This window comes from Drosophila pseudoobscura, chromosome 4 (assembly GCF_009870125.1).
Source record: "Drosophila pseudoobscura strain MV-25-SWS-2005 chromosome 4, UCI_Dpse_MV25, whole genome shotgun sequence".
In the NCBI taxonomy this organism is placed as follows: Eukaryota; Metazoa; Arthropoda; class Insecta; order Diptera; family Drosophilidae; genus Drosophila; species Drosophila pseudoobscura.
In genome coordinates, this window is record NC_046681.1 from 15,894,098 (window position 1) to 15,917,889 (window position 23,792).

The 23,792-nt window shown below is 42.8% G+C and overlaps 4 protein-coding genes across 4 annotated transcripts in view; 2 read left to right on the forward strand and 2 right to left on the reverse strand.

Moving 5' to 3' along the window:
* The window catches only part of slam (slow as molasses), a 67,123-nt gene that overhangs the window by 4,065 nt on the left and 39,266 nt on the right, over positions 1–23,792 (reverse strand). The window contains exon 2 of the mRNA XM_001355825.4: positions 10,632–10,709. The gene's annotated coding sequence lies outside the window, so the exon portion shown is untranslated. The remainder of the gene's footprint in view (positions 1–10,631; positions 10,710–23,792) is intronic.
* Positions 4,392–6,772, forward strand: Nepl4 (Neprilysin-like 4). The gene has a single exon (XM_001355822.4). The coding sequence runs from the start codon at positions 4,675–4,677 to the stop codon at positions 6,619–6,621; it is 1,947 nt and encodes a 648-aa protein (XP_001355858.3). The 5' UTR covers positions 4,392–4,674; the 3' UTR covers positions 6,622–6,772.
* Positions 18,709–20,387, reverse strand: ppk14 (pickpocket 14). Its single transcript, XM_001355826.4, has 4 exons — positions 20,185–20,387; positions 19,543–20,131; positions 18,900–19,488; positions 18,709–18,839 (listed from the first exon to the last, which is right to left on the reverse strand). Exons 1-4 carry the CDS (start codon positions 20,385–20,387, stop codon positions 18,709–18,711), a joined length of 1,512 nt encoding a protein of 503 aa, XP_001355862.4.
* Positions 21,255–23,247, forward strand: ppk7 (pickpocket 7). Its single transcript, XM_001355827.4, has 5 exons — positions 21,255–22,211; positions 22,274–22,406; positions 22,484–22,537; positions 22,614–22,856; positions 22,916–23,247. Exons 1-5 carry the CDS (start codon positions 21,255–21,257, stop codon positions 23,245–23,247), a joined length of 1,719 nt encoding a protein of 572 aa, XP_001355863.2.

The following is a 23,792-nucleotide window of genomic DNA, read 5'->3' on the forward strand; positions in this document are numbered from 1 at the left end:
CAATTTTAATAAGTTTATGATCGTCTTCATAGGGAAAACACTGAACACTCTACAACAAGATTATGGTACAAGAAAGGTAATTTTGACTTGGAAAAATCTAGATTTCTACACGAGAAACAGAGAGGATAGTAAAGAGATCAAAAAGAAGACTTGGAAGAATGTATTTCTACAAGAGAAAGGAGGATCCGAGAAAGTATTTCCAGAAAACTCTGAAAGTAAAGTTAAACCAGAAAAGTGCCACAGAAACCTCGAAAATGTTCTTAAATTTCAACAGCAATTAAAATCTCATGAAGGAGCAACTCATGAACTGCTCTCCCAGTCTCTGGGAAATTCTTTGGCCAGAAAATACGAGTACTAACAAGACCCCAGCGGATTGCAGTCGGTGCCACAATAAAAATCACACATATGAATGGAACATTTTGTGCAACTTGTCGTTTGGTTTGAGCTCTGCTCTCCTCCGCTCTGCTCCGCTCTGGAATGGTGAAACTTTTGTGCGCCATTTGCCACCTTATGCAAATCACAGCCAAAAAGCAATGAAGTCCAAAGTGAAACCAACGATTTGAGCGGGGGGAGTAGGGAGTAGGGGGGAAACCTCAGGTGCCAAATCTCGTTTTCCCAATGATGATGAGTCCCGGAAAGGAAATCTCTCTCTCGTTATTGTCGGGGACAGGAGCGTGCCCCTTTAAATAGACAGATTTCAATTTGCTAATAGCCACGTGGCATATTTTCCATGCAAGGCACTCTCGTTTCTATTTCTTTGCGATTCGGTCTAGACAAAAAATGTAAAAAGTAAAAGGTTTTTCCACCATTTGGCTCTCTCTCTCTACACTTTTTTCCTTTGTCTGTTTGTTTGCTCTCTCGCAGAACTGTGCTTTCAATAACTTTAATATCGTTTCTACGGCGGAAATTGAATTGAATTACTCCGCGAGTAACTCGAGAGCGAAATGCGATGGAAAAACCTCTCGTTTGAGCGGGAGTTTTTCCTCGACTCTGTTTCTCGGTTCTCTGTTCTCTCTGGAAAGTGAGACGAGTCGTCTGCCGAACGGCGGTGGCAGTGGCAGTGGCAGTGGAAGTGGAAGTGAACCGCAGATATTTTTAATGCTCGCCTTCATTCAGAGAAAGGCAGCAGAAAAGAAGTACTTGGCCAGAAGTATGGTTCAGACGAAGCGTAAGTGTAGATTTTTGCACCAAAAAACCAACACTGGGGGAAAAATCATGACGAAGGATAGGAGTTTAACAAATATAACAAATAAAATTACTTTAAAATCCTTCAATCTGCATTTCCAATTACTATCCACAAGAGCCAGCGATGGGTCTTTTTTAATTAATTTGTATTAATTCGGTATTATTTATTAATTTAAAACTAATACAAAATATGAACTTAAAAATATATGAGCGTTAGCTACTCCGAGCTTCGGCTCTGCAGTTAAATATCAGCTGTTGATTTACATAAATTACTTTAAATAATATTAATATTTTCGGATAATATACATTTTCTCTACGTAACAATGGCCGGAATTCAAGCCCTATTTCTTGTGGATTTTTCAACTTTTGTAAGGGTTATTTGGGGTAAGTAAAGCAATGAAACTTACTCTCTTGCTGTTTTTCCTATCTTTCAGATATATGTACATATCTACTCATAGTCGAACCTCTCCATACACACGCATACACATACGTCTGTCTGTCTGCCTTGCACTTGTAGTACAAGTATATTCCCTCTCGAAGTCCTGTGAGGCGTAATTGAAATATGAAATTGGTGATTCAACAAGGCGCTGTGGACGCATCCTCGCTAGTGGTTCTGGGTCCTTGGAGCGCAGTGAGGCGAGCAAAGCTGCCAGCCTGCTGCTTGCTGCCTGCGTGCCTGCCTGCCTGTCCGACAAAAGAGGAGCTGCTGCGGAAGTGTTGGGTTCCCATTGAACCGTTAACGACTCGGCATTCTTCATGGCCTTTCTCCCTCTCCTTCGCTCTCTCCCTCTCTCTCTTTTAGGTAGGACCAGGACCCATGCTTGGGATGCAGAGATTAATTTTTCGCTCGCTTGTTAATAAATTAATAAATTAAATTGCATATTTTCTCTTTGGCGGTAAGCCTTTTTCCTAGGTACATATACGATACGATAATATCATGAGAGTTATGTGCCCGAAAAAAAGTGAAAATTTTAATATAAATAATTTTCGCTCGATTTTCTCTTTGATACAAACAACATTCTGCGCTGCTCTCTCCTTTCGCCTGTCACTCTCTCTGTATTGCTTTTGTGCCTTGAAAACTATTTTCAATCATTTTGCATAAATTTTGTGTGACTTTCGTTTCTCGGAAAATGGAAAATGCGAATTTTTCACCTGTTTAAAGTGTCTCACCACATTAATTAATATATATTATATGACATTTTTACTGAGCTACTAATAGATTTATAGGAGAGTGGCAACCCACCCACCCCAACCAATCCACTCTTTCTTTTTTTTTGCTTTTGCTAAACTGCAATTAATTAAAATGGAATCAATTAAAATCAAATGAAGGATTGCAGTTTAATGATTAGGAACCGTTGAAGTATGAATAATGAATAAATGATGCCATGAAAAACAAGGAAATTTTTAATATTTAAATAGATTTTGGGAATGGAATTGAAAATTAAATAAACGCAAAGAGATGCTTTAGTTAAATACATTTATGATTGTTCAATTTATCCTTGAAAATGTACACTAAACCTTATGTAAGAGCACATTAAAGTCTAAAGTGTTTTATTTTCTTTCCTTTAAATAAATGTAAGATTTATTTAGGAGCACTTAAGGCACTTAAAATGTAATTAAAAACATTATTGGGGGTCGAAGTCAAAGAAATAAGCAATTTTAATTGATTTAAAGCATTCCTAAAATCCCCAAAATGATAGCCAAAGAAGAAAAACAATCTCCAAGCGCGCTTTGACTAGTTGTAGTATTTTTCCTACATAAATCTCAATGTGCATGGACAAGCCTCCTCCAAAAATAACCATCAAGTCGAAAGCACTATCTTTATGCATAAATGTAGATGTACTCGTACCACTAGAACTTATATGTAGCTCTGGTTCTCTGACCCCTTGACGGCGATCGCCTCTCGTGCTTTAGGTTAATCGTTATTGTTCGCCGCAATCATGAATTGCAGCTCAAATTGCGTCATACGTTAAATCAAAATGATTATCAGGTTCCGATTTCCGAGCTCCAATCATAATTAATAACTAAAACACTAAGTGTAACAATTAATATAGCCAGTAGAGAATGCGAGTGTCATTAATCATGCACTGAGCGGAAAAAAACTATCAAATATATAAAAAAGTAAAATATTTCTAAAGATATCTTAATTAAATGTCAATAAAATTAAAAAAAATATATATGAAATCAAAAGAAAATTAAAAATATAAAAACAATTAAATTAGGTATAATTTAGTTATAAAAATATATAATTAAATGGAAAGTGACAAAAAAAATCAAATATTTTCACCAAAATATAAATAAAAAAATTTAAAACAAAATAAAAATGTAGTACAAACAAAAATCAATTAAATCTAGATTATCGAATGGAGTGTACCCAAAAAAAACAGGAAATATTTATTAAAAAATAAACATTAAATATAAAAAAGGTTACAAAGAAGAAACAAAATATATATGTATATATGTATATACTTTAGGTATTAATTAAATAAATGAAAAAGCAAAAAAGTAAAATGCATATTATATAAGTATAAATCTATAATATAAATCTATTTATATTATATAAATAAATCCTTTAGTGTTGGGGGGTACATTCTCTTTCAGGGGGTAAATTTGAAAGATTATATGTGGATAATATTAATCGAATTTTGATCAAAATGAGATCAGCCTTTCCCAAACCTTTCAAACCTTTGCCAGAGAAATAGTGGGGCTTCCTTTCGCGGTACAAATTTCCCTGAACATACATTATTCCATAAAAAGGACACAAACGGAGTGTGGTTCAGACGTTTTGAAATATTTTGAATGCAACTCCCAACTGAATGGGAGATAAGACTTTCCACAAATCTCTTCTTGTTTCCACCAAAGTCCAAAACTTCTTTCAATTTTTGTTTAGAGTGTATTCCAATAGATAAGAATTCCAAAAGAAAAGACGTATTTAAAACGTTTTGAGCTTATCAGCTAACCAAGCGAAAAAAAGAGCCGAGCTGCAAGAATCTCACACACACACACGGTCACACAAAGCCACACACCGACACAATCGGCCGGACTGTGGATTGAGGAATACTTTAAGAGTGATTTTACGAGCATTGTATGGGTTTTATATTTCGATTGGAGCCGACCGATCCGATCCGATCCGACCCGACCACACAGTGGAGAATGGAAATGCGAAATGCGAGGAGAATGAACATAAAATCGGAACCGCGTGAAACGAGTTTTTAGTTGATTCTTAGCAAGCGGCAAACGCGCAACAGATCGTACAGAGAACCCGAATCCCAAAAAAACAACAAAAAACGATCGCGTGAAATTGTGAAATACATTTTTGGCTATATAATATCTGACATGATTGCGATTACAAATCCACAAAGTGAACAAATCAAAAGGCCTATAGTCATTGCAAAAAGGAACAAATAACCCCCTAAAAAACGGGGTAAAATAAAAGTGGAAACTAGTTAGAAAGTGAATAAATTTCAATAAAATTTTGAAGCCAAGGAAATGGCGTGTGGTCTGAGGATTATATCTCTGATGCTGCTGTCGATTTCCATCGATGCATTGCCCACATATCATCTCAATCAGAGCTGCCCGTACCAAAGCCAATGCGATCCTTCGATCAATTGGCAGCACATCCGCCGACTGGAGAGCTACGTGCGCAGAGATGTGGATCCCTGTGTGGATTTCTATGCCTATGCCTGTGGCAATTGGCGGCGCATCCATGGTGAAGGCGGCACAGCCACAACCATGAGTGAGGCACAAATCAACCAGCGATTCGAGGACTTGTTCCTGCGCCTCCTGCAAGATCCCCTGGCTCAGGAACACGGATACCCCATGCAACAGAAGCTGTTGACCCACTATCAAAGCTGCACGGCGTTGACGAGCCCCAATTTGAGGCGGTATCTGCAGCTATTGCCTCCCCTACCCCCGCTGAATGCCTCCCACTGGATGGAGCTGGTCTCCATCCTGGGACGCTATGGATATCACGATCACTTTGTGCAGATCGAAGTGCGGCACCACAACATCAGCCAGCACATGATCTTCATACAGCCGCACAATCACAATCAGAATCTGGATCTCACGCGGGAAATCTACGACGCTCTGCCACACAATGGGGTTGGATTTGCTCAGCTCAAGGAAATGTTTTCCGTACTGGAATCTCATCTCAACAGGCTGGCAAAGCCGAACATTACGGATGATAGTTTTCACAATTTAACGCTGGAGCAGATTCGAAGGAGGGTCCCAGAATTGGATTGGCTAGGCGCCCTCAAGCGACAGTTGAATCGTTCATCGGTGAACGCGGATCACTCGTTCCAGGTGGACGAGCTATCGGCCATCAGGCAGGTGATATTGTACCTCAATCGGCAGGACAGACGGCTGCTGAATCTGTACAGTCTGGCGAGATTTCTCAGCCATCTGCTGCAGCTGCCACACAATCCATTGGAGAGCCTGTCATCCGCTTTGGTGTCATCGAAATCCCTGTCCATCGCCTGCATACGTCACATGCGTAGAACCCTCTATCTGCCCATGATTTATGCCTACGAAAGGGTGTACTACGCACAGCAGCGACCATCCGACGAACGTGTCATCCACAGTGTCTTCACAGAGCTCAAGGATCAACTAGTGCAGACGCTCGATCAGAATAACTTCAATCTAGACCGAGGACTGGTGAAGGCGCTGCAGACAAAGGTCCTGGGCATGCGGTTGAATGTGGGAAATGTCCCCCGAAATGTCACGGAGGATTTCTTCTGGGCCACCGACAGAAACTGGAAGGTGGGCCACGACTTCCACGAGAACCATTTGAACAGCCTGCTCTACTACTATTCGCTGACGGCCGAGCTGGAGGGCAATCCCGACGCCACGGAGAAGGCTATATGGTATAGCTTCAACAACCACTCGCCCGATCTCACGGACAACATCGATGCCACGCCGTACTTTTACTGTCTGGGGAACATCATCATAATACCATACTCGTATGCCCAGCTGCCGTTCTACCACTCCGAGCTGTGGCCAGCAATGCTCTATGGGGATCTGGCCAACACTTTGGGCCACGAAATGCTGCACGCCTTCGACACGGATCTGGTGGACTACGATGTGCAGGGCAACATGAGGGACTACAGCGAGCAGCTCCAGCAGCAGCCGCTCTATGTGGAGGCCGTCAAGTGCCTGAACGACAGCTCTGTGGTGCTGAACGAACGCACTTCCGATGTCAGCGGCTCCCGCCTGGCATTCCGCACCTACATGAAGGACACCCAGAGCTGGCAGTCGAACGGCAGATACTATTTCCTGCAGTTCTCGCACTTCTTTTGCGGCGACGAGGGCGACAGATACCACGACATGGGCAGCACACGCCTCAACTACGCCCTGAGTCAAATGCCAGAGTTCGCCACGTACTTTCACTGTGCCAGGGGCACGCCCATGAATTCTGCCAAGCAGTGCCAGTTTTGGTAGCCAATCTATAGTATATATCGATTAGTATCTTTTTAGCATTAAGTCTAGTGTTTAGCCGGTGTATAGCTTTAATTAGTTGCCCCCCTCAATGCCCTCAACACCCTCTCAAGTATTGTGAATAAATTTCCTTATTTAGGAACCTTTAACTCTACCTTTTTCGCTGTGTGTTCTCTGTCTCTGTTTCGGTTTTGGTTTCTATTCTGGATTTTGGTATGCGGCACGCATATGTCGAGCAAATTCCATGGCCGGAACGTTGCAGGAGCGTCGCAGACAAGTTAATTTTCAATTACGTGGCACAACGTGAGACACATCCCAAAGGGAGGTGCTGAAAGGTAAGGATATATCTATGGATTACGAGATGCACCGTGTGAATCCGAACAGTGGATCATGCTCTATGATTTTGTTGGAGGAAAGAGTGGGATATCTATTGACTAAGAGATTACTTGTGATTCTTAGAATACTAAATGATACAAAAATTTCGATTAGAGAATACCCTTCCTTCACAAAATAACTTAAATAAAATATTTTGGCTTTAAAAATTATCCGAGTTAAATATGATTTCTAGTAGATCGTGCAAATTGTTAAAAAAAACGTTGTTTTTAAAGGGTATTTCAGTATGCTAAAAGTATTCCCCATAGAATATGATAGACAGATCTTTGTATTTGTTAAAGAAAATTGAATGTTCAAGCTCTTATAGTGCCAACAAATACATTCATACATAAATAAAGAATCCACTGTTGTTCCTAATCATGATTATGCACTTCAGAAATCAGAAGTCGAACAGTATACACTCCAAAGTTTCCAAATTTAATTAGTATACTTTCTGTAGTTCCCATATATACCCGTTTTCTTCATACCAAACCTCTCATAAATCTAAAACACCCTCCTATCCCATCCCGAGTACGAAAACTGCAGAAACGGCACAAAGATTTGTTTCGTCATGCACTGAAATCCAGAAACCGGGCAGTGCTCTGCAGAGCACAGCAACAGCTAAACACACAGATACTACTTACTCACGCACACATAAGAATGTGTGTGTGTGTGTGTGTGCATGTGTACGCTCTGTATCTATGTGCGTATTTCCCGGCATACTTTTTTATGTATTTGCTAATTAACACGCTTCCTGCCGCACAACAGAGCACAGCAGTCGTAGTCGTAGTCGTAGTCGAAGTCGAAGCCGAAGCCATCGCAGTTGCTGAATGCCGAAGCCAAAGCCAACACGGAAACCAGGGGGGGAAAGATGTCGTACGTACCGTTGGCTTTCACTTGGCAACTTGTTGAAGGTCGTTGCGCATATTACTCATACGAAGCGTGGCGTGGCGTGGCGTGGCTTGGCGGCATGGGGATCGAAACGGTATGCCTCCACCTGGCAACCGCATTAATAGACCATTAACAACATGGCCCGGGAATACGCGGCACGTGAGTAAAATGACAAAACCCGACCCCTCTGGATGGGCTGGTCAACCCCAGAAATGGGGATCCAATACCACAACCCAGACCCAGACGAGTGGCTGTCTAGCTATCGTAGGTTTTTGCTGATGAAGGGAAAAAGTGGATGCTTTGTAAGGCAAGAAAAGTATCAACGTCTATGTCTAGATATTGCAGACTAAAGTTCAGCTCAAATTAAAGCATATGCTGGAGTTAATTTGTAATATTTTGATCCTATTTGCTCTGTGATTGCCTGAATACTTAAGGAGTTTGATAGCCAAGAGTCAGGGATATGCAAAGGAGTACAAGAAGATCGTTTAACTAATCGTATATTTTAATTATTTCCCATCACCAAAACACAGTAGAGGTGTTCTTTAATAGTATCCGTATATTTCCTGGAATAGGCCTTATAGAACCCATATAGCCCCCTTAAAAGTATATGTTCCTGATGAGTTCATTATTCCCTGAACATTATATTAAGTTCATTCCTTTTGACGCCTAATCAAAGCAATCTAAAACCGATCTATCAAATAAGTATAGCCACTTTGAATGAGTCAAGAAACTCTTAGCATTGTACTGTCGATACTACGATTATATTTGGTTCATTAGTTCCTGAATATTATCTCAAGTGCACTTCAATTGATTAGAAACCAGAGTACGAGTAATCGTAGTTTAACGAATTCTATAAACTATAGCTAGCTCGCACTTGTAATGAGTATTTCCCAAGTAATTCAGAGAAAGAGAGAGAGAGAACACTTGACTTAATGCGAATGTCTAGCAGTGTCTGGGGTTTGTCGGGCTGCCGACCCGGGGACCCGGGGACCCAGGGGCTGAATTATGCTGAGTCGCGCGATTTGCTTGGGTCCCCTCCAACTTCGCGCCGGATCGGAGCGACTGAGACGCGCGACGACGCGTGGCTTATCAGCGGAGGGCTTGGACGTTTCATTCATTCATGTAAGTCAAATTGGTTGTTGGGTTTTTGCGGTTTATAATTAAGTTTAATTTTAAACCGCTTCGCCCAGCGGAATTTGCACACTTTCGAGTGACGCAATCCGCAATGAGAATTGTATCAGAAAAATGCGGCAGTACTGGCGGCAGTCGGGCAACTTTTTGTTCTGTTCCGCACTGTACGTTGGTGGGAATTGATGTCACATGTCACGTGTGACCCATGGGTTCACTCGTGTGCGCTCCCTCTCTCCCTCTCTCTCTGACTCGGTTGCCGGCCGGATTTGTGTGTCTGTATGAATGTCTCACACGTGTTGCATGATTGCCGGCCTCACATTGACTGACTATTGAGGCAATGAATGCTTAGTGGGGGAATGATGAAATTACAATTCATTGGACCGTCATTCGTTTCATAAGATTATGATTATGCTGCAGAGTGGGAGAGGGTTTCTCTACGTCTTATATTTATCCAATTTGTATTATCTGTTTTTCTATGTAATTATGCCAAAGAGTTGGAGAGGGTTTCTTGATGGATTTGTTGCTCTTATGCCTGATACTTTTCGACTTTTAATTGCTCTTTCTGTTTGTTTATTCCACCCGAAATTCCATGATAACCTGTGCCCATACTTAATCGACCCACAATTAAAGAGGAGACACAGAGAGAGGGGGAGTGCGGTTCGCTGCGTTCATTTCAAAACAAAATGCGCATAAAGCCGGTGGGTGCCTCTCCCTCCAATAAAAAGCCAAATCTCTGCGGCTGCGAATCTCACGTTCTAGTGTCACTGACAGAAAGCGCTGGTCCGGTGGTCCGGTGGTCCGTCCGTCCGGTGTCTGGTGTCCGCCCTAACCGCTGTCTGGTGTCTGATGTCCGCTGTCCGCTGTCCCGAATGTTTGACAGTGTGTCCATCTGTCCGTACGACAGTCTAGTTAGCCCGCAAAAACCCCAAGCCGCATGTGTTTATTATATAACACTCTCTCTGTATTCGTATCTCCCTCTCTCTCTTTCTCTCTCTCCCACTCTATCGCTCGCTCTCTGACAGAGCATTTTTTCAGCGACCACAATGTTTGTAAATGCTTTTTCAACATTCGGTGGGATTTTTGGGGATTGGTTTGTCTGCCAGCCATTTGTTGTTGCTGTTGTTGTTTCCTCCATGTCCCACTGTTTGTTTGACTAACTATGGAGTTGTGTCCTATCGGTGCGACTGATTTTTGTCGTATGCTGCGTTGCCACTGCTGTTGTTAGCATCATTGTTATGCCTTTCAAACAAGCCAGACAGCGGGACAGAGACAGACAGACACACGTGCTGATTTTCACACGGAAAGAACAGTCCTTTCATGGGTGTATTTTTTAAATCAGTAATTGGAGAACAGGAGTACAAGCATACAAGTCCATAAAATATCTCTTCTGGGGCTTAAGTTTGATTATTTTCATAATTTATAATATATTCGAATATAGTATTTTCATAAAAGATATTAATTGTTTGTTAAATAAAGAACATGAATAAAAGTGGAAGATCAGAGTATAAAAGGTAGACGGATTGGAACTATTAGATCATAGTATACAAATTACACTGATTGAAAGTCTAAGAGTATAAAATGAAGTACAGATACAAGAAATATTCACAAAGCGCACTTACCTTAGTTATCTAAATACATACATATACATTTATGTACATTAAAAATACTAATAAAACAAAGTTACTCTATGGCAATATCTGAAATGGAAACAAAAATAATTTAAATTATTTTGTTTATTGTAAAAATCTGTAAAATCCAAGAATTTTATCACTTCTACGAATCCTTAATGGATTAATCTAAATAAATTGTATTTAATAAAGTGAATGATGATGATATTTTTATGTTTAATGCCCTCCAATTCTGGGAATGAAATACATGCAAAAATATAAATATGTTTGCAATTATTGGTTCATTAATTTAGGCCATCAATTTTTACAGAATTAATTGTTAGCCTTTATAGTAGATATATACCCCGATAAAGCTTATGATGTTTTCATCTCCCTTGCGAGGTTCCAAATCAATCAGGAACTGTATGCAATCTTCATAGAATTCATTGCCAGCAGCAACGGGGAATAAACGTCGTTTGAAAGTGCATCAATCATCAAATAAAAGCAGAATATAAAACCATCAAACCAATGCCAGAGATTTGTCCACACTGCGGTGGTGGGGGAACAAACAAACCATCAAATGGGGGACCAAAACGAGGGAATCCAAACACATTTTCCAATTCCGACAAAATATTGCGGCGCCCGAAAGTATGCAATCATTTATTGAAATTTTGAGCGTTCTTTTTGCGAGTGCGTGTGTGTGCGTGTTTGTGTGTGTGTATGCGGTTGCGTCGCGTTACTCTCTTTATCTCTCTGCTGACGAGTGTGTGGAAGAGTGTGGGTATATCTGTATGCACTAGTCAGAGCAATTAACTAACAGACAAGCCGTTAGGCAAAGCAATTTTGACGAGACAAAGTTCCTGGACATACACATACATATGTATGTAAGTATGTAGCAAAGGCATATAGGGATAGAGAGAGCCTTACATATTTCGACCACTTGATTAATATTCCAACTGTAATTATGCCGCTCCCTGTATGTATGAGTGTATCTGTGTGCATTGATTGCAAGATATGAGCAAACATCAATGCACAACGCACACAAAACACACAAAAAGATACAGTATCTGCGTATCAGCGACATTTTCCAATATCGAAACGTGCTTGAGAGGCCGCCCCCACCCCCCCAAAAAGATGTCCTACCATTTTAATTGCCGCCCAAAAAGGCGGCTTCCATATTTTATTTTTTTTCCCCGTTTTCCCTCGTTTGCATATTTACGCGCCACAATTTTAATTAGTTTTACCCCGCGCCTGCCAACGCCGCTCAAAAATTTAAGAAGGAAGCCGACAGCATGAGGAAAAGTCACGAAAGGGCCGACTACTATGAAGCTGACGCTGACGATGACATCACAGATGACTTTAAAGTTATGGTTTAAAGACGCAGCGAGAGAGAGCAAGTGATGGACGGGGTCGTCTATTTGAGTACAAATATGTGCGCGGAAAACATAAAACAAAAAAATATAATATAAATTTGATATTTCGAATGAGTGATACCCACGCTACGAAGAATGTTGACAAAAAAACAGGGGATTAAAAATCGAGGAAATCATGACAAGCCACAGAATTTCGTTTGAAATACATTTTTGGAAAAATTTACAATAAATAAATAAATAAGGTACAAATAAATACACAATATCCTCTGGACTGGACTACTGTGGGTACCGTATTACCTCTCCATATTCTCCATAATATAATATCCATATCGGATAGGGAGTTAAAGTTTTCCCCTTATCTCAAAATAGAGCAAATAAAAGCTACATAACCTTTTAACTCTGGAAACCACAGCTTGTTCTCTACTTTTTCCAAGCTCCAGATGATCCTCCAACCACAGAACGATCCCCATCTCTAAAGCCCCCTCCACAAAGCCATAATAAGAGTTGTACCTTCTTAATTTGATTAGCTACCTCTCTCCAAACACGATACACTCCTAAGTACCACTCGTACCCTGTATAAAAACATGTACTAATACTCGGAAAAAGACAGCGGAGAGCAGTGGAGATACAAGACACACACACAAACATATCAGTGATGGCCGCCGATGCCGCTCTCTCATGTTGGCAAACATATGAAAAGGCAAAGTCGTCAGGCTTGATTATTGTCAAACAGTAAGCGAAGAAAGACGTGGGACAGTTGTCGAGAACATCAACAAGAAGATCCGCTAAGGCTACGGCAAGTCGAAATCAAATAGCAAAATGTTGATAATAAATAAAACGACACTGTCAATACTCTAAGAATTCAACTCCTACTTACGCCAAGCGAGCCGAATGGCAGCCCAGAGATTTGAAGTTTAAGGAGCGGTGTATACCCCACACCAGTTGCAAGGTATACCAGAGGCGGCAGCAGCAGCAGCAGACACATCCGACGGTCGCAGGGGCACTTCGACTGGCTCGTAAAGTCAAACGATGTGAGGACTCGGCACAAACACTACACCCGCACACCCTGCACACATGCGACCTGTCAGTAACACAGGCATTTGGCAGGACTTTCAGACTGAGAATCCTACGGAGAGTATTCCCTGCCCTGCCAGGCGGCTATCTTACAACATTTTATCGCCAAAGCTCCTCTCACTGTGGCTTTTATTTGTCAAACAAAGTATTTTTATTGGCTTTTTTAGGGAAGCGAAGCTCTCTGCCCCCACAGCGCCGACATGGGGCCAGGGATGAGTGGTGTGGGGTCGATGTGTTGTCTGCTAAATACTCGACACTTGGTATGTGATTGAAATAATGCCTTGGCGATAATCCTTGTCTTATTAAACCGTCCTGGCAACACACATGCCACTCCCAGATTTGGGTCTGGCAGGTGGATATATGTATAATATACTAAACATCGCCTGTGACCCTTAATAAAATTAAAATCACTTGCTGTTGACATTTTGACAGCCATTTGGTTTCAGTTTTTCCTGCCTAATTCTTATTAAGAAAATTGTGCGTAAAGGATACGCCCAAGTCCTCTGTTTTCTGGACAGTAATTTCATAAGATTAAAGAAGAAGGATAAGGGGATCTTTACTTTAATGAGGGTATCCGTACAGGTAAACAGAACGTAAACCTCTCCCCATAACGTTGATAGAACGTTAAATTTCTGCTGCACAAAAAACAAAAAACATTTCCGTGGGCAAACAAATATTTGGGCGGCTTCTTCTACAAAACTGTTTGCATTATGGCCAGAAATTAGTGAATCAAAAGAAGGCCTCGCACGCCCCTTTGCTGCTCCCGCAGGAGTGAAAAATCGAATGCAAACAAGAAAATTGGTTGGCAGGATTGTGTCTGATATGAAAATGCGTCAACATAAAAGGCAGATTCGATTAACTCTCACGAATGGCGGGCGGGAGGGCGGTTGAGATGGGGGTACAATACTGTGAAATCCAATCAGTAGCCCCAGCCCAACCCCCAAAAAATGTGGATGATAGGGCGGGGAAACCGGCATTGAAAATTAGGTAAATTACCGCATGTGCTGGTTGCCACACTCCAGCCGCTGCCGCTGCCGCTGCCTCTGCAGCTGCCACTCCCTCCCTCTCTATCTCTGTATTTATCCCCAGTGCCAACAAAACCGCGACGCACCGCAAATCGCGACCATCCAGAATGTACAGATGGTGGAAGGGGGGGGCTCTAGATACAGTTGGAAGCCCGTAGATACAGTTGTAGTAGAGGGTGGGGCAGAGGGAGCGCAGATACATTTGAAGGAGTCGGGGAGGCTTATGAGTTATGTGACACACAGACAGTGTAAACATTCAAATTTCGATTATCCAACAGGAAAACGCCCGCCTGTCTGCCTGTCTGGCTGTCTGCCTCACTGCCTTGCTGCCTGATTTAATGACTGATTTGTTCATATATTAAAAGAGTTTAATAAAATTACACACACACACACTTTGTGGTAGGGGCCAACGAGTTCTCTTCCCCTTTGAAACAGAAGTCAGAGGTCAGGTCGGGCGAGAGGACAAACCCCCAAACTCCCAATCGACCCACCCACCATGCAAGTGGTTGTATGTACGACCCATTCATAAAGCGCCGTTGGCGATAAAGTTAATTTGCTGATTACAAAGTAACCTCTTTGCCATAATTTATGAGACAAGGTGATAAGGGAGGAGCGAGAGAGAGTGTGTGTCCGGCAGAGGGCCCTCTGCAAATGCCCTGCAAATGACCGAAGATGTGGTGAGGTTCTTCTTCAAATATAAATCAACCCTTTGCTGCTCAGTCACACTGGGAGAGAGAGCCAGAGACAGCGCTCAGCTGAAGATTCAGTCACTACTGGAAAAGTGTAGATGGAAAGAAAGCGGTACTAATAAATTTATCCATGACGAATCCCTTCCCCATTCGTATATGCCCCACTCCCTACTGTTTCATCACCTACAGTTGTGGCCAAAAAAAAAAATAGTACGGAAGCTGCATCGCTGACCAAACGACTCCTAGACGGTCAGACGGGGTCCTGCGCCGCTGTTGTCTTTGGCCGCGGGGCGTGTGCAAAGCCAAAGGACAACACGGTGCCACCTAATTACCGCAAAAACGGGTTGTCGCAGATTTCTGTTTAGATTTTATGAAACCACGCCAGCGCACACATGAGTGGAACGCAAATTAGCAACATTCAAAATGAATGAAGGAAATGCCATGCAATTCAAGAGGCGTGCTCAGATTTAAGGCACCAGTGGGAGGCGGGGTTGTATTAGAGAACCTAAGAAAAGTGCATGAAAGGGAAATTATATACATATATACATATATGGTAGGTATATGTGGTACTGATGGATTGACAAGGGTACATTCAACTCGTTCAAGATAGGTAACAGAAAGAAAGAAACCTTTCCGTTTCCATTAAGATCTTAAGATCTTAACTTAAAGCTTTGTCTATCTAAATTAGCACCTTCCTCAGTTATTGTAACAAATTAAAATAAATTCTTTGATATTCTGTTGAGTTTTAAATATAAGAACCTCCTGCATGGAAGTTTTAAAGGCTTGTGATATTATCCATTCAAAAATAAATCAAGAATAAATCCAAAGGAATCATAATTTCAAGGACAGAGGAATCCCACTTGACAGCCTTATAGATTGGGTTCTTATTAGTATTAGTATTTATATTCGTATGAGGTATGGGGTACATGAAACCAGTGAGATTCGATATAAAAATTGGTTATTTTATTTTTTACATTTTTTTGTTAAATTTAGTAAATTTTATATTCTTAAACATTCTTTATCCCATTTTCAAAATGCCAAGACAGTTGTAACCCATACCTTCGGTTCAGTTTTTGTGGAGAATGTCCGGACCTCTCTTTATTTAATTTATTTCGAAGGGAATCCTCGCATTGCGATTTCTTTGATACGTTTTCTGTTTATTTACTTGATATCCCTGGAGTCTGTTGGCTTCACCTGGAACCTGGAACCGGGCCATAACCCCAGATGGTACCAACCGTTGCCTTTTGCCCTTTTTTCACTGGCTTTTCCTTTCTTTTATTCCCTGTTTCTTAAGATAAAAACTCGCCAGAGCTGGGGAAAAATAGCAACAGGAGCAACAACAACAGCAACTGCCGCTAAACTGTTAAAAAATTCAAGCACAAATATTTGTTTCTCGGTCTGTTTGTTAGCTTGTTTGTAAAACTAATGAAATTTTTGCCATATTCGACCCCAACAAGAGGGCAAAAGAGCATAAAACTTGACCGCAAAAAAAAATTAAAAAAAGAGAGCACCAAAAAAAATTAACGCCACCTTGGAAGCCGCCGCAGAAAAAGGAAAGAGTAGGATATGTATGGCGCCTCCAGAAAAAGGAAAGAGAGAGCAAAGGCCAGAGAAAAAAAATACTCCAAATCAAAAGGCAAAAGTGCAAAAGACAAAAGCCAGCGGGCGAGTCGGAACCGTCGGAATCGCGCCAGCCAGATTATTATGTCAAGTCACGTTTATGAGCGTAATTTCGACAAGACACCCTGCCCCCAACCGACCCCACGAAATTCCACATCCGGACAGAGCGGAACAGAGCGGACGGAGCTGAGCGGAGCTTGTTAAGCGGCAAACGCGACATTGCAGCAGTTAAGACACCGCCCGCGGCCAGTCAATAAACCGTTAAAAACTCACTAGAAAAACAGAAAGACGATGAGATAAATTTTTGCAGATGTTCGTAAAGATGGCGGGAAATCATAAAGCCGATATGAAAGATGAATATCAAACCTTCAAGAGGGACTACAAAATATGTTTGCATAAACTATGAATAGCTAAGAGCAGATGAAAAGCAGATCATTTCGGATCGTATCGATCAAAAGGCATAGGACTGGATAACCTGCATCGCAAATGGAAGGCACAGGCCCAAGAACTATACGTACACCTCGTAGATTTCGTGAGGAACACACGGTACGCCCAATACGATGAGTTCTTTATCGAAAGTGAAAATGAATTCTATCGAATGTCAAAGATGGGAGCCTTCACTGGCGATGCGGGTGATTCGATGAGAGAGAACCAGAACCCGAAGCTTACCACCTACGACAGGGGCAACGATGCCTGGGAGGAGAAGAACTGTGCTGTGGAGTACATGTGTCCCTGGTGGTACACTGATTGCACATATAGGTTTTTATGTCGACATTTTAAACTAGAGTTTCCTAATGTCGTTATGTTAGTAACCTTTTCGGATTATATTTGAATGAGACCGTGGACAACATGAAGTGGAAGGGTGTAATATGGTACAGTTGTCGCGAAGAGGCCTAATTTTATAAGGTAATGCAGATGATGGTTCAACCAAAGTGCAGCTGCTCTATAAAAGCGCCCTCTCGAGAGGAGTAGCTTAACTTGTCTCTTGGATGTGTCCATCTTCGGTGTTCCACGTTTTGGATCCTATCTTAGTGCCCCCGTTCTATATTTTAGTACTACCATGTTCTATGTTCTATTATATCAGTCTATGTCCTGATAGTTCTACATTTCATATTATATCTTCTTATATGCTACAAGTTCTATGTTTTAAAAGTTCTATGTTCAAAATGGTTTTTTTTCCAATGACTTTTGAAAGCGCATGCTCCGAGCAAAAATACCAAACTTTCGCGAAATGTTTGGCGCAAGCTTTTCAGAATTTGAATAAAAGCTTTCCCTGGTTTAAAACCATAGAAATAACATCTTCATATTAAAATTGTTACTTGTAATCTACTCAATGGATTATTTGTAATCTGGATTGAACAAATATTCTTATAAAACATTATAAAAATGAAAATGTGGCCCGATATCCATGTACCTTCAAGCCAATCTTCAAATTTAATCTATAAAAATAAATTTGAGGATATTCTCTTCTAAATTCCTAAGATTAAACAGCATATGTTTAGTCTCGAGTAAAGAACAAGAGCAGTGCAGCACAGTGTAGCATGATAAAATCGCGTTGATTTTGAATAATTTAATTGATAAGATAAGATAAGTCTAAGCTTTTATTGAATAGCTCAAATTTAGGCAATTTGAATGTTCCGAAGTAGGTGTGATAAAAAAAAAAGAAAAAATTATATACGCGCTAATTCGGCACTACGAATAATCACGTCAAATCAAGATAAGAAATAGTTATCTATCAATGGGGATCTACGGGTTGCTAGGGTTTTTCCTCTGCAAGACGACAGGATTAGCAGATGTTGAAGTGGTCCCAGTGCCCATGGTATATTTACTGTACAGGTAGGGCCCCTAGATCCCTTTCAAGTTTCCTGCGATGCAAAGATTGTGCATATTCTATGTATTATATTTTATATTTCATTTTCTAGAAGTGCTACAAAAATAGTATAGTCTATAAATTCTATTTTCAATGTCTTTTGAAAGCGCATGCGCGAATAAAGCTTACGATTTTTGGCTTTTAAATTAAAGTTTTTCCAAGACAACACACCTTTGATAAGGTCAAAGCTTTCTTTGAAACGTTTCACTTGTAATCTTCATACATCGACAAGCTCCGAGCTAGAACCCCGAAATATTCCGATAGCATTGATAGGATTTATAGAAATTCATTCTGAAATTATGTGAGAAGATTTATATAAAAGGGACTTGCTTCACAGAAAGCAGTCTTAAATGCTAACGCTAAACTTCTTTCTGTTAATCTCTTCTCATAAAAGATAGTTTTCGATATCTTTAACGAATCATTAGTTCAAAAGTACATTTATTTATTTTTTATTTGCCTCATCCTCTGCCAATAAAAGCGTGGCACTTTGAGCAGTCCAAAGAATAGAAACTCGAGGAGACTGATCATCGAACAGCCAAGACACAGCTGGCAAATGCCACCAAAGGAAACTGTTATACAAAAGATAGCTTAGCATAAGATGCTGGTAGGATCTGATAATCTTAACATACCCAACAAATCTACCCAGGTGTAGATAAGTTTGGTTTTGTAGATCAACATCGAGGGTTTTTTAAAGAACACATTCAGCCACATGCCATTGGTCAGCGATGCATTGGGCTGCAGCCAGGGCTGCAGGACGCTCTTTCGCAGCTCCGTCACGAGGGTCAGCGACTTGCAGTTGTGCAGACAGTCGCACATGAGACCCGCATCCTCTCTATGGACATAGGGATGCTCCCCGGACTGCTCAAAGTTCTGCAGCAGGTGCTGGTGGGCTGCCAGGCAGGGTAGATCTATTGCCTGACAGGCGGTGTAATTCGAGGGCGGATAGAACAGATCCAAGGTGCAGTTGCAGTAGCGGAGCAGGTACCTCTGCTGGCACTCGGCCTGGCAGTTCTCCAGCATGTACTTCTGCCCCATCAGCGTGTGGAAGTGCTCGCTCCCCTGCTCGTAGTCCATCACACAGAGGCGCCGACTAGAGGGCAGGCTCAGGGTACTCTCATCGAAGTAGTGATAGACGGCTGTAATCGCCACATTGGTCCGTGTGTGGGGCATCACTTCGATGGGATAGCCGAACCACACTGAGGACTCCACTATGTTCAGCTGTGGAATAAACGATTAAGGATCTACTCTCTTTTCGGGAAGGGTTTAGCGCACAATAAATCCTTTGGACTCCAGATTCCCTGGTGCATGCTGGTCGGCATTGAGCAGGAGCCGTAACAGCAATCCTGTACCAATGCCAGAGGCACCATTACGTCGCTGTTCAAGCTCATTGAACGCCAGACAGTATCCCAAAGGCAGACGACGTGGCCGGAAAAGATGACAGCAATTCCGAGCTGCCGTACTCCAGCTACAATCGCTGAGGATCTCATCACATCGCCAGGACATTTCGCTGACAATCTGAGTGAAATTCAAATGATTGAGAGCCTGCAGCGGCTGATTCTCCAGAGATTCAAAGACTTTAAATTGGTGGAAACTCAAACCATCGTAGGCAGTTAGTATACGCTCGAACAGGGGCTCCTGGGATGGGGTAATGTTGTATCGGCTCCGAACCTCTGCCAATCGGGACCAATTCAAGCGATTCTTGTTGCATATTATGACCACTGGAAAGGCAATCTGATGCATGGGGGCATGTGAGTTGGCTATAGTCGTCTGAAAGTGCTTGTTGTGATAGCGCTTCGCCAACAGATAGCTCACGTAAATCAGCACAGAACAAGCACAGATCAAGGCCAAAGACCAGAGAACTCTAAAAGGAAATACTTGGCTAAATTTTAGCTGATAGATCTTCCTTCTACTCACCGCATGCGTCGTCGCATGGTTGGTAAAAATAGCACATATAAACCGTGTATATGCGATCGGGATATATAGCCTTCGAGTAACTGCATCCAGGCTGTTGAGGCTTCTGCTTTCCTGCCCTTTGATCCTTCCGTTACATCCTGACACTCACGCCATGCCACCACAGGCAGTCGACTCTTGATTTTTCCCACTTTACTGGCGTACATTTTGAACTTTTAGTAGTCCCTGAACCACAGAGTGCAGCCTTTTATAGAACTTTTTGGGTGGCTTCTGGTTATTAAGGGTATATTTCGGTTAAAGTTCATGGGCTGATGGGTTTGCCCATAGCTAAGTTTTATTTTTGTAACGAACTAGGTTATAGGTAAAGAATTACCGAGATATCAGTAGTCGAGACATAACTCGATAGATTTAGATATTTGGCATCGGTAGACTCGGTTCAAATGCGATAGATCCGCCATTTTGTAGCTCTCAGATAACTCTCGTAGCTCTCGCAATTTCTTAGTACTCGAAACTTTTTATAATCGACATAAAAACAGTTATCGATACTAAACTGTTTAGAGTTTATGGAAGTGGAGTAGATAAACCCATTTAGAATGCAATAACCAGCTATTTCGAAGGTAAATCACATGCTATAAGCATTGAGAGGGTATTCAAACCTCCGCATGAAAGTACATAAACTTCCTTTCTGGCTGCTCCATTGTGAGTGCTTTCTAATCGTTGTGTGCAAATCATTTGCGATTGATTGCATTCAATTGAATTCATTCCGATGCCAATTAGCTTGACACATGTACTCGTACACCGTCTGGGATTCCGGGTGGGATGCAAATCAGGTTGAATCGAATCTCTGGGGGGATATGCCATCGATTGGCGTGACCTTTGGCGACAGTGCGGCAGTGCCAGACTCGTGGGTTAATAGGAGCCAAACACGTCAGAAACTCTAGTCTAACACTAGGACATGACAAGGCGTTAAACGGCATCTAATTACCAACGAACCGCCATCACGCATATGGGCCAAAAGCGCTATAAAAGAGCTATCCGTCACTTTGGTTGAAGTTAGTTGATTCAAATCCAACATGACGCTGGTGTACTTTCCGCCTCCGAGGCCACAGGAATCGCTCGCCCGTCGCTATGCCCAGCAGATAGCACAATCTGCCTGGCAGTTGGCTCTAAGATTTGGCAAGCGAACCACGATTCATGGCTTGGACAGGCTGCTCGGAGCCCGGGCCAGTCGCTGGGAAAGATTCGTGTGGCTGTGCACCTTTCTGAGCGCTTTTCTGGGCGCCGTCTATGTCTGCCTGATACTCTCGAAGCGCTACAACGAGGGACACTTCCAGACGGTGGTAGACAGCACCCGATATCCGGTGTATCGCATACCCTTTCCGGTGATCACAATCTGCAATCGGAATCGCCTCAATTGGGATCGTTTGGGCGAGGCGAAGAGCAGGTTCCTGCCGAATGTTACGGATTCTAACCAGCTAAACCTCTTCGAACGGATTGTTAGCACCTACGATGACATTAGTTTCGGGCACTTTCAGTCCTTCGAGCGACTGCGGAATCAGCCCACAGAGCTCCTAAGTCACGTAAACTTCAGTTTGGTGGTGGATTTTATGAGCTGGCGCTGTGATGAGCTCCTGGCCGACTGTCTGTGGCGGCACTATGCCCACAATTGCTGTGAGATCTTCTCGAAGCGTCGCAGCAAGAACGGCCTCTGCTGGGCCTTCAACTCCCTGGAGACCGTCGAAGGCAGACGCATGCAATTGCTGGATCCCATGTGGCCCTGGCGCACAGGTTCCGCCGGTCCCATGAGCGCCCTATCCGTGCGTGTGCTCCTGCTGGCGGATAAAGACTGGCCGGGACGGAAGAACGAAAAGGGCATCGACGTGATGGTCACAGAGCCTTTCGTCTGGCACAGGGATCCCTTTTATATACCCGCGAATACGAAGACCACATTGGAGATTGAACCCATCATTTATTTCTATGATAATGATACGAGGGGAGTGCGTTCCGATCAGCGACAGTGCGTGTTCGATGTGAGTATTGCCTCCAGGATGCAAGTGCTTAAAGGTTTTAAGTTTAAACTCTTGGCAAAAAGGACGAGCATACGAGCCAGGATTTCAAGTCGCTGCTGGGCTACGTTTACATGATTGAGAATTGCCAATCGGAGTGCCATCAGGAGTACTTAGTGCGCTACTGCAATTGCACAATGGACCTGCTCTTTCCACCGGGTAAGCACGTTTCGCTCAACCGCAGACAAAAACCTTAAAAACTTCATGCTTTCCTGCCTCGTGCTCCGTGTGTCCAGGCCAATACCGGTCGTGCCGTTCACAGGATTTACTCTGCCTGGCAGAGCACAATGGTTCGTAGACAGCCTGACAGCCACCAGGCCGGCCACTTCTTCTAATCCCAGGGTACTGTACTGCATCCATCCTTAGACCTACTTCGGTACTCACATCAGCCCGGGGAGGAGGGCTTTGTGCGCAACAATTTCGAGGGCATGGTCTGTAAATGCTTTCGGAATTGTTACTCCCTCAACTACATCAGCGATGTCCGGCCCGCCTTTCTGCCGCCAGATGTCTATGGGAATTTCTCCTATGTGGATTTGGATGTGCATTACCGCTTCGAGACCATAATGGTGTATCGCACAAGCCTTGTCTTTGGTTGGGTGGATCTGATGGGTAAAGAAACAGAGAAGAGAAACAGTGGAGGTTCCCTCTAATATCCCCCATTCTTTCAGTTAGTTTTGGCGGCATTGCTGGTCTCTTTCTGGGCTGCTCTTTAATCAGCGGCATGGAGTTGGCCTACTTTCTCTGCATCGAAATACCCGCCTATGGCATCCAAGGACTGCGTCAACGCTGGCGTTCCCATCGACAAATGGCCACTGCCATCGACTCGACTGCCACGCCCACACTTAATTTCCGCCAGACCATGCCCAGCCAGCTGATGGAGCAGTATATAATGCAGCTAAAGACGGAGGAGAGTCAACGGAAAACGCTGAAACAGAAGGCCGGCAATCTACACAGTTGGCAACGCCTGACATTCGCCCATAAGCATGTTATTAGCAAATGAATAATGCTCACGAATAAAATGTGTATTTGTTCAGGAAATCATTGGCAAGTGGCAAGTGGCAAGAGGCAAGAGTGGCAAATGGCAAGTGGCAAGTGTTGTGGTGGGGCAGAACCAGCTGCCAACAAGTCAACAAACAAATTGTCCTCATTTTTCAGGCTTGCAATTTGCCCAGAACCATTGGCATCCCTTCCCAGCCAACCAACAATCCATCCATCCCTTCCATTCAACCCACAGAACGAAGAACCTCCCCAGAGAGGTGGGGGAACTGTCTGGCGTTGGGTTCTGTGGCTCCTGCCTCCTGCTCTGAGGTTCTGGGTCTCCTGGCCGCACTGTTGACAGCTTCATTGCCAGACGACATTGTTAATCAAAATTGAGGTTAAGTCGTGCTCCCCAAGCGGCTTTCTCCATCAGTCTTCAGTTTATTGAGACATTCCCTCGACTTTTGGGTAGGTTCTCCTCCAGCCACAAAGTCGGGTTCATTGCAATTAAACCCAAAGTTTTGTTTGTTGTCGTAGGTCCAGGACTTTTGGCGCACCCTCGGGAGC

Coding starts and splice junctions, on each gene's coding strand:
- Nepl4 (XM_001355822.4), top strand. CDS start 4,675: ATGGCGTGTGGTCTGAGGATTATATCTCTGATGCTGCTGTCGATTTCC.
- ppk7 (XM_001355827.4), top strand. CDS start 21,255: ATGACGCTGGTGTACTTTCCGCCTCCGAGGCCACAGGAATCGCTCGCC. Junction 22,407..22,483: donor GGACCTGCTCTTTCCACCGG/GTAAGCACGTTT, acceptor CCGTGTGTCCAG/GCCAATACCGGTCGTGCCGT. Junction 22,857..22,915: donor TGGTTGGGTGGATCTGATGG/GTAAAGAAACAG, acceptor CCATTCTTTCAG/TTAGTTTTGGCGGCATTGCT.
- ppk14 (XM_001355826.4), bottom strand. CDS start 20,387: ATGTACGCCAGTAAAGTGGGAAAAATCAAGAGTCGACTGCCTGTGGTG. Junction 19,489..19,542: donor TGGAGTCCAAAGGATTTATT/GTGCGCTAAACC, acceptor TTTATTCCACAG/CTGAACATAGTGGAGTCCTC. Junction 18,840..18,899: donor CACCTGGGTAGATTTGTTGG/GTATGTTAAGAT, acceptor TTTGTATAACAG/TTTCCTTTGGTGGCATTTGC.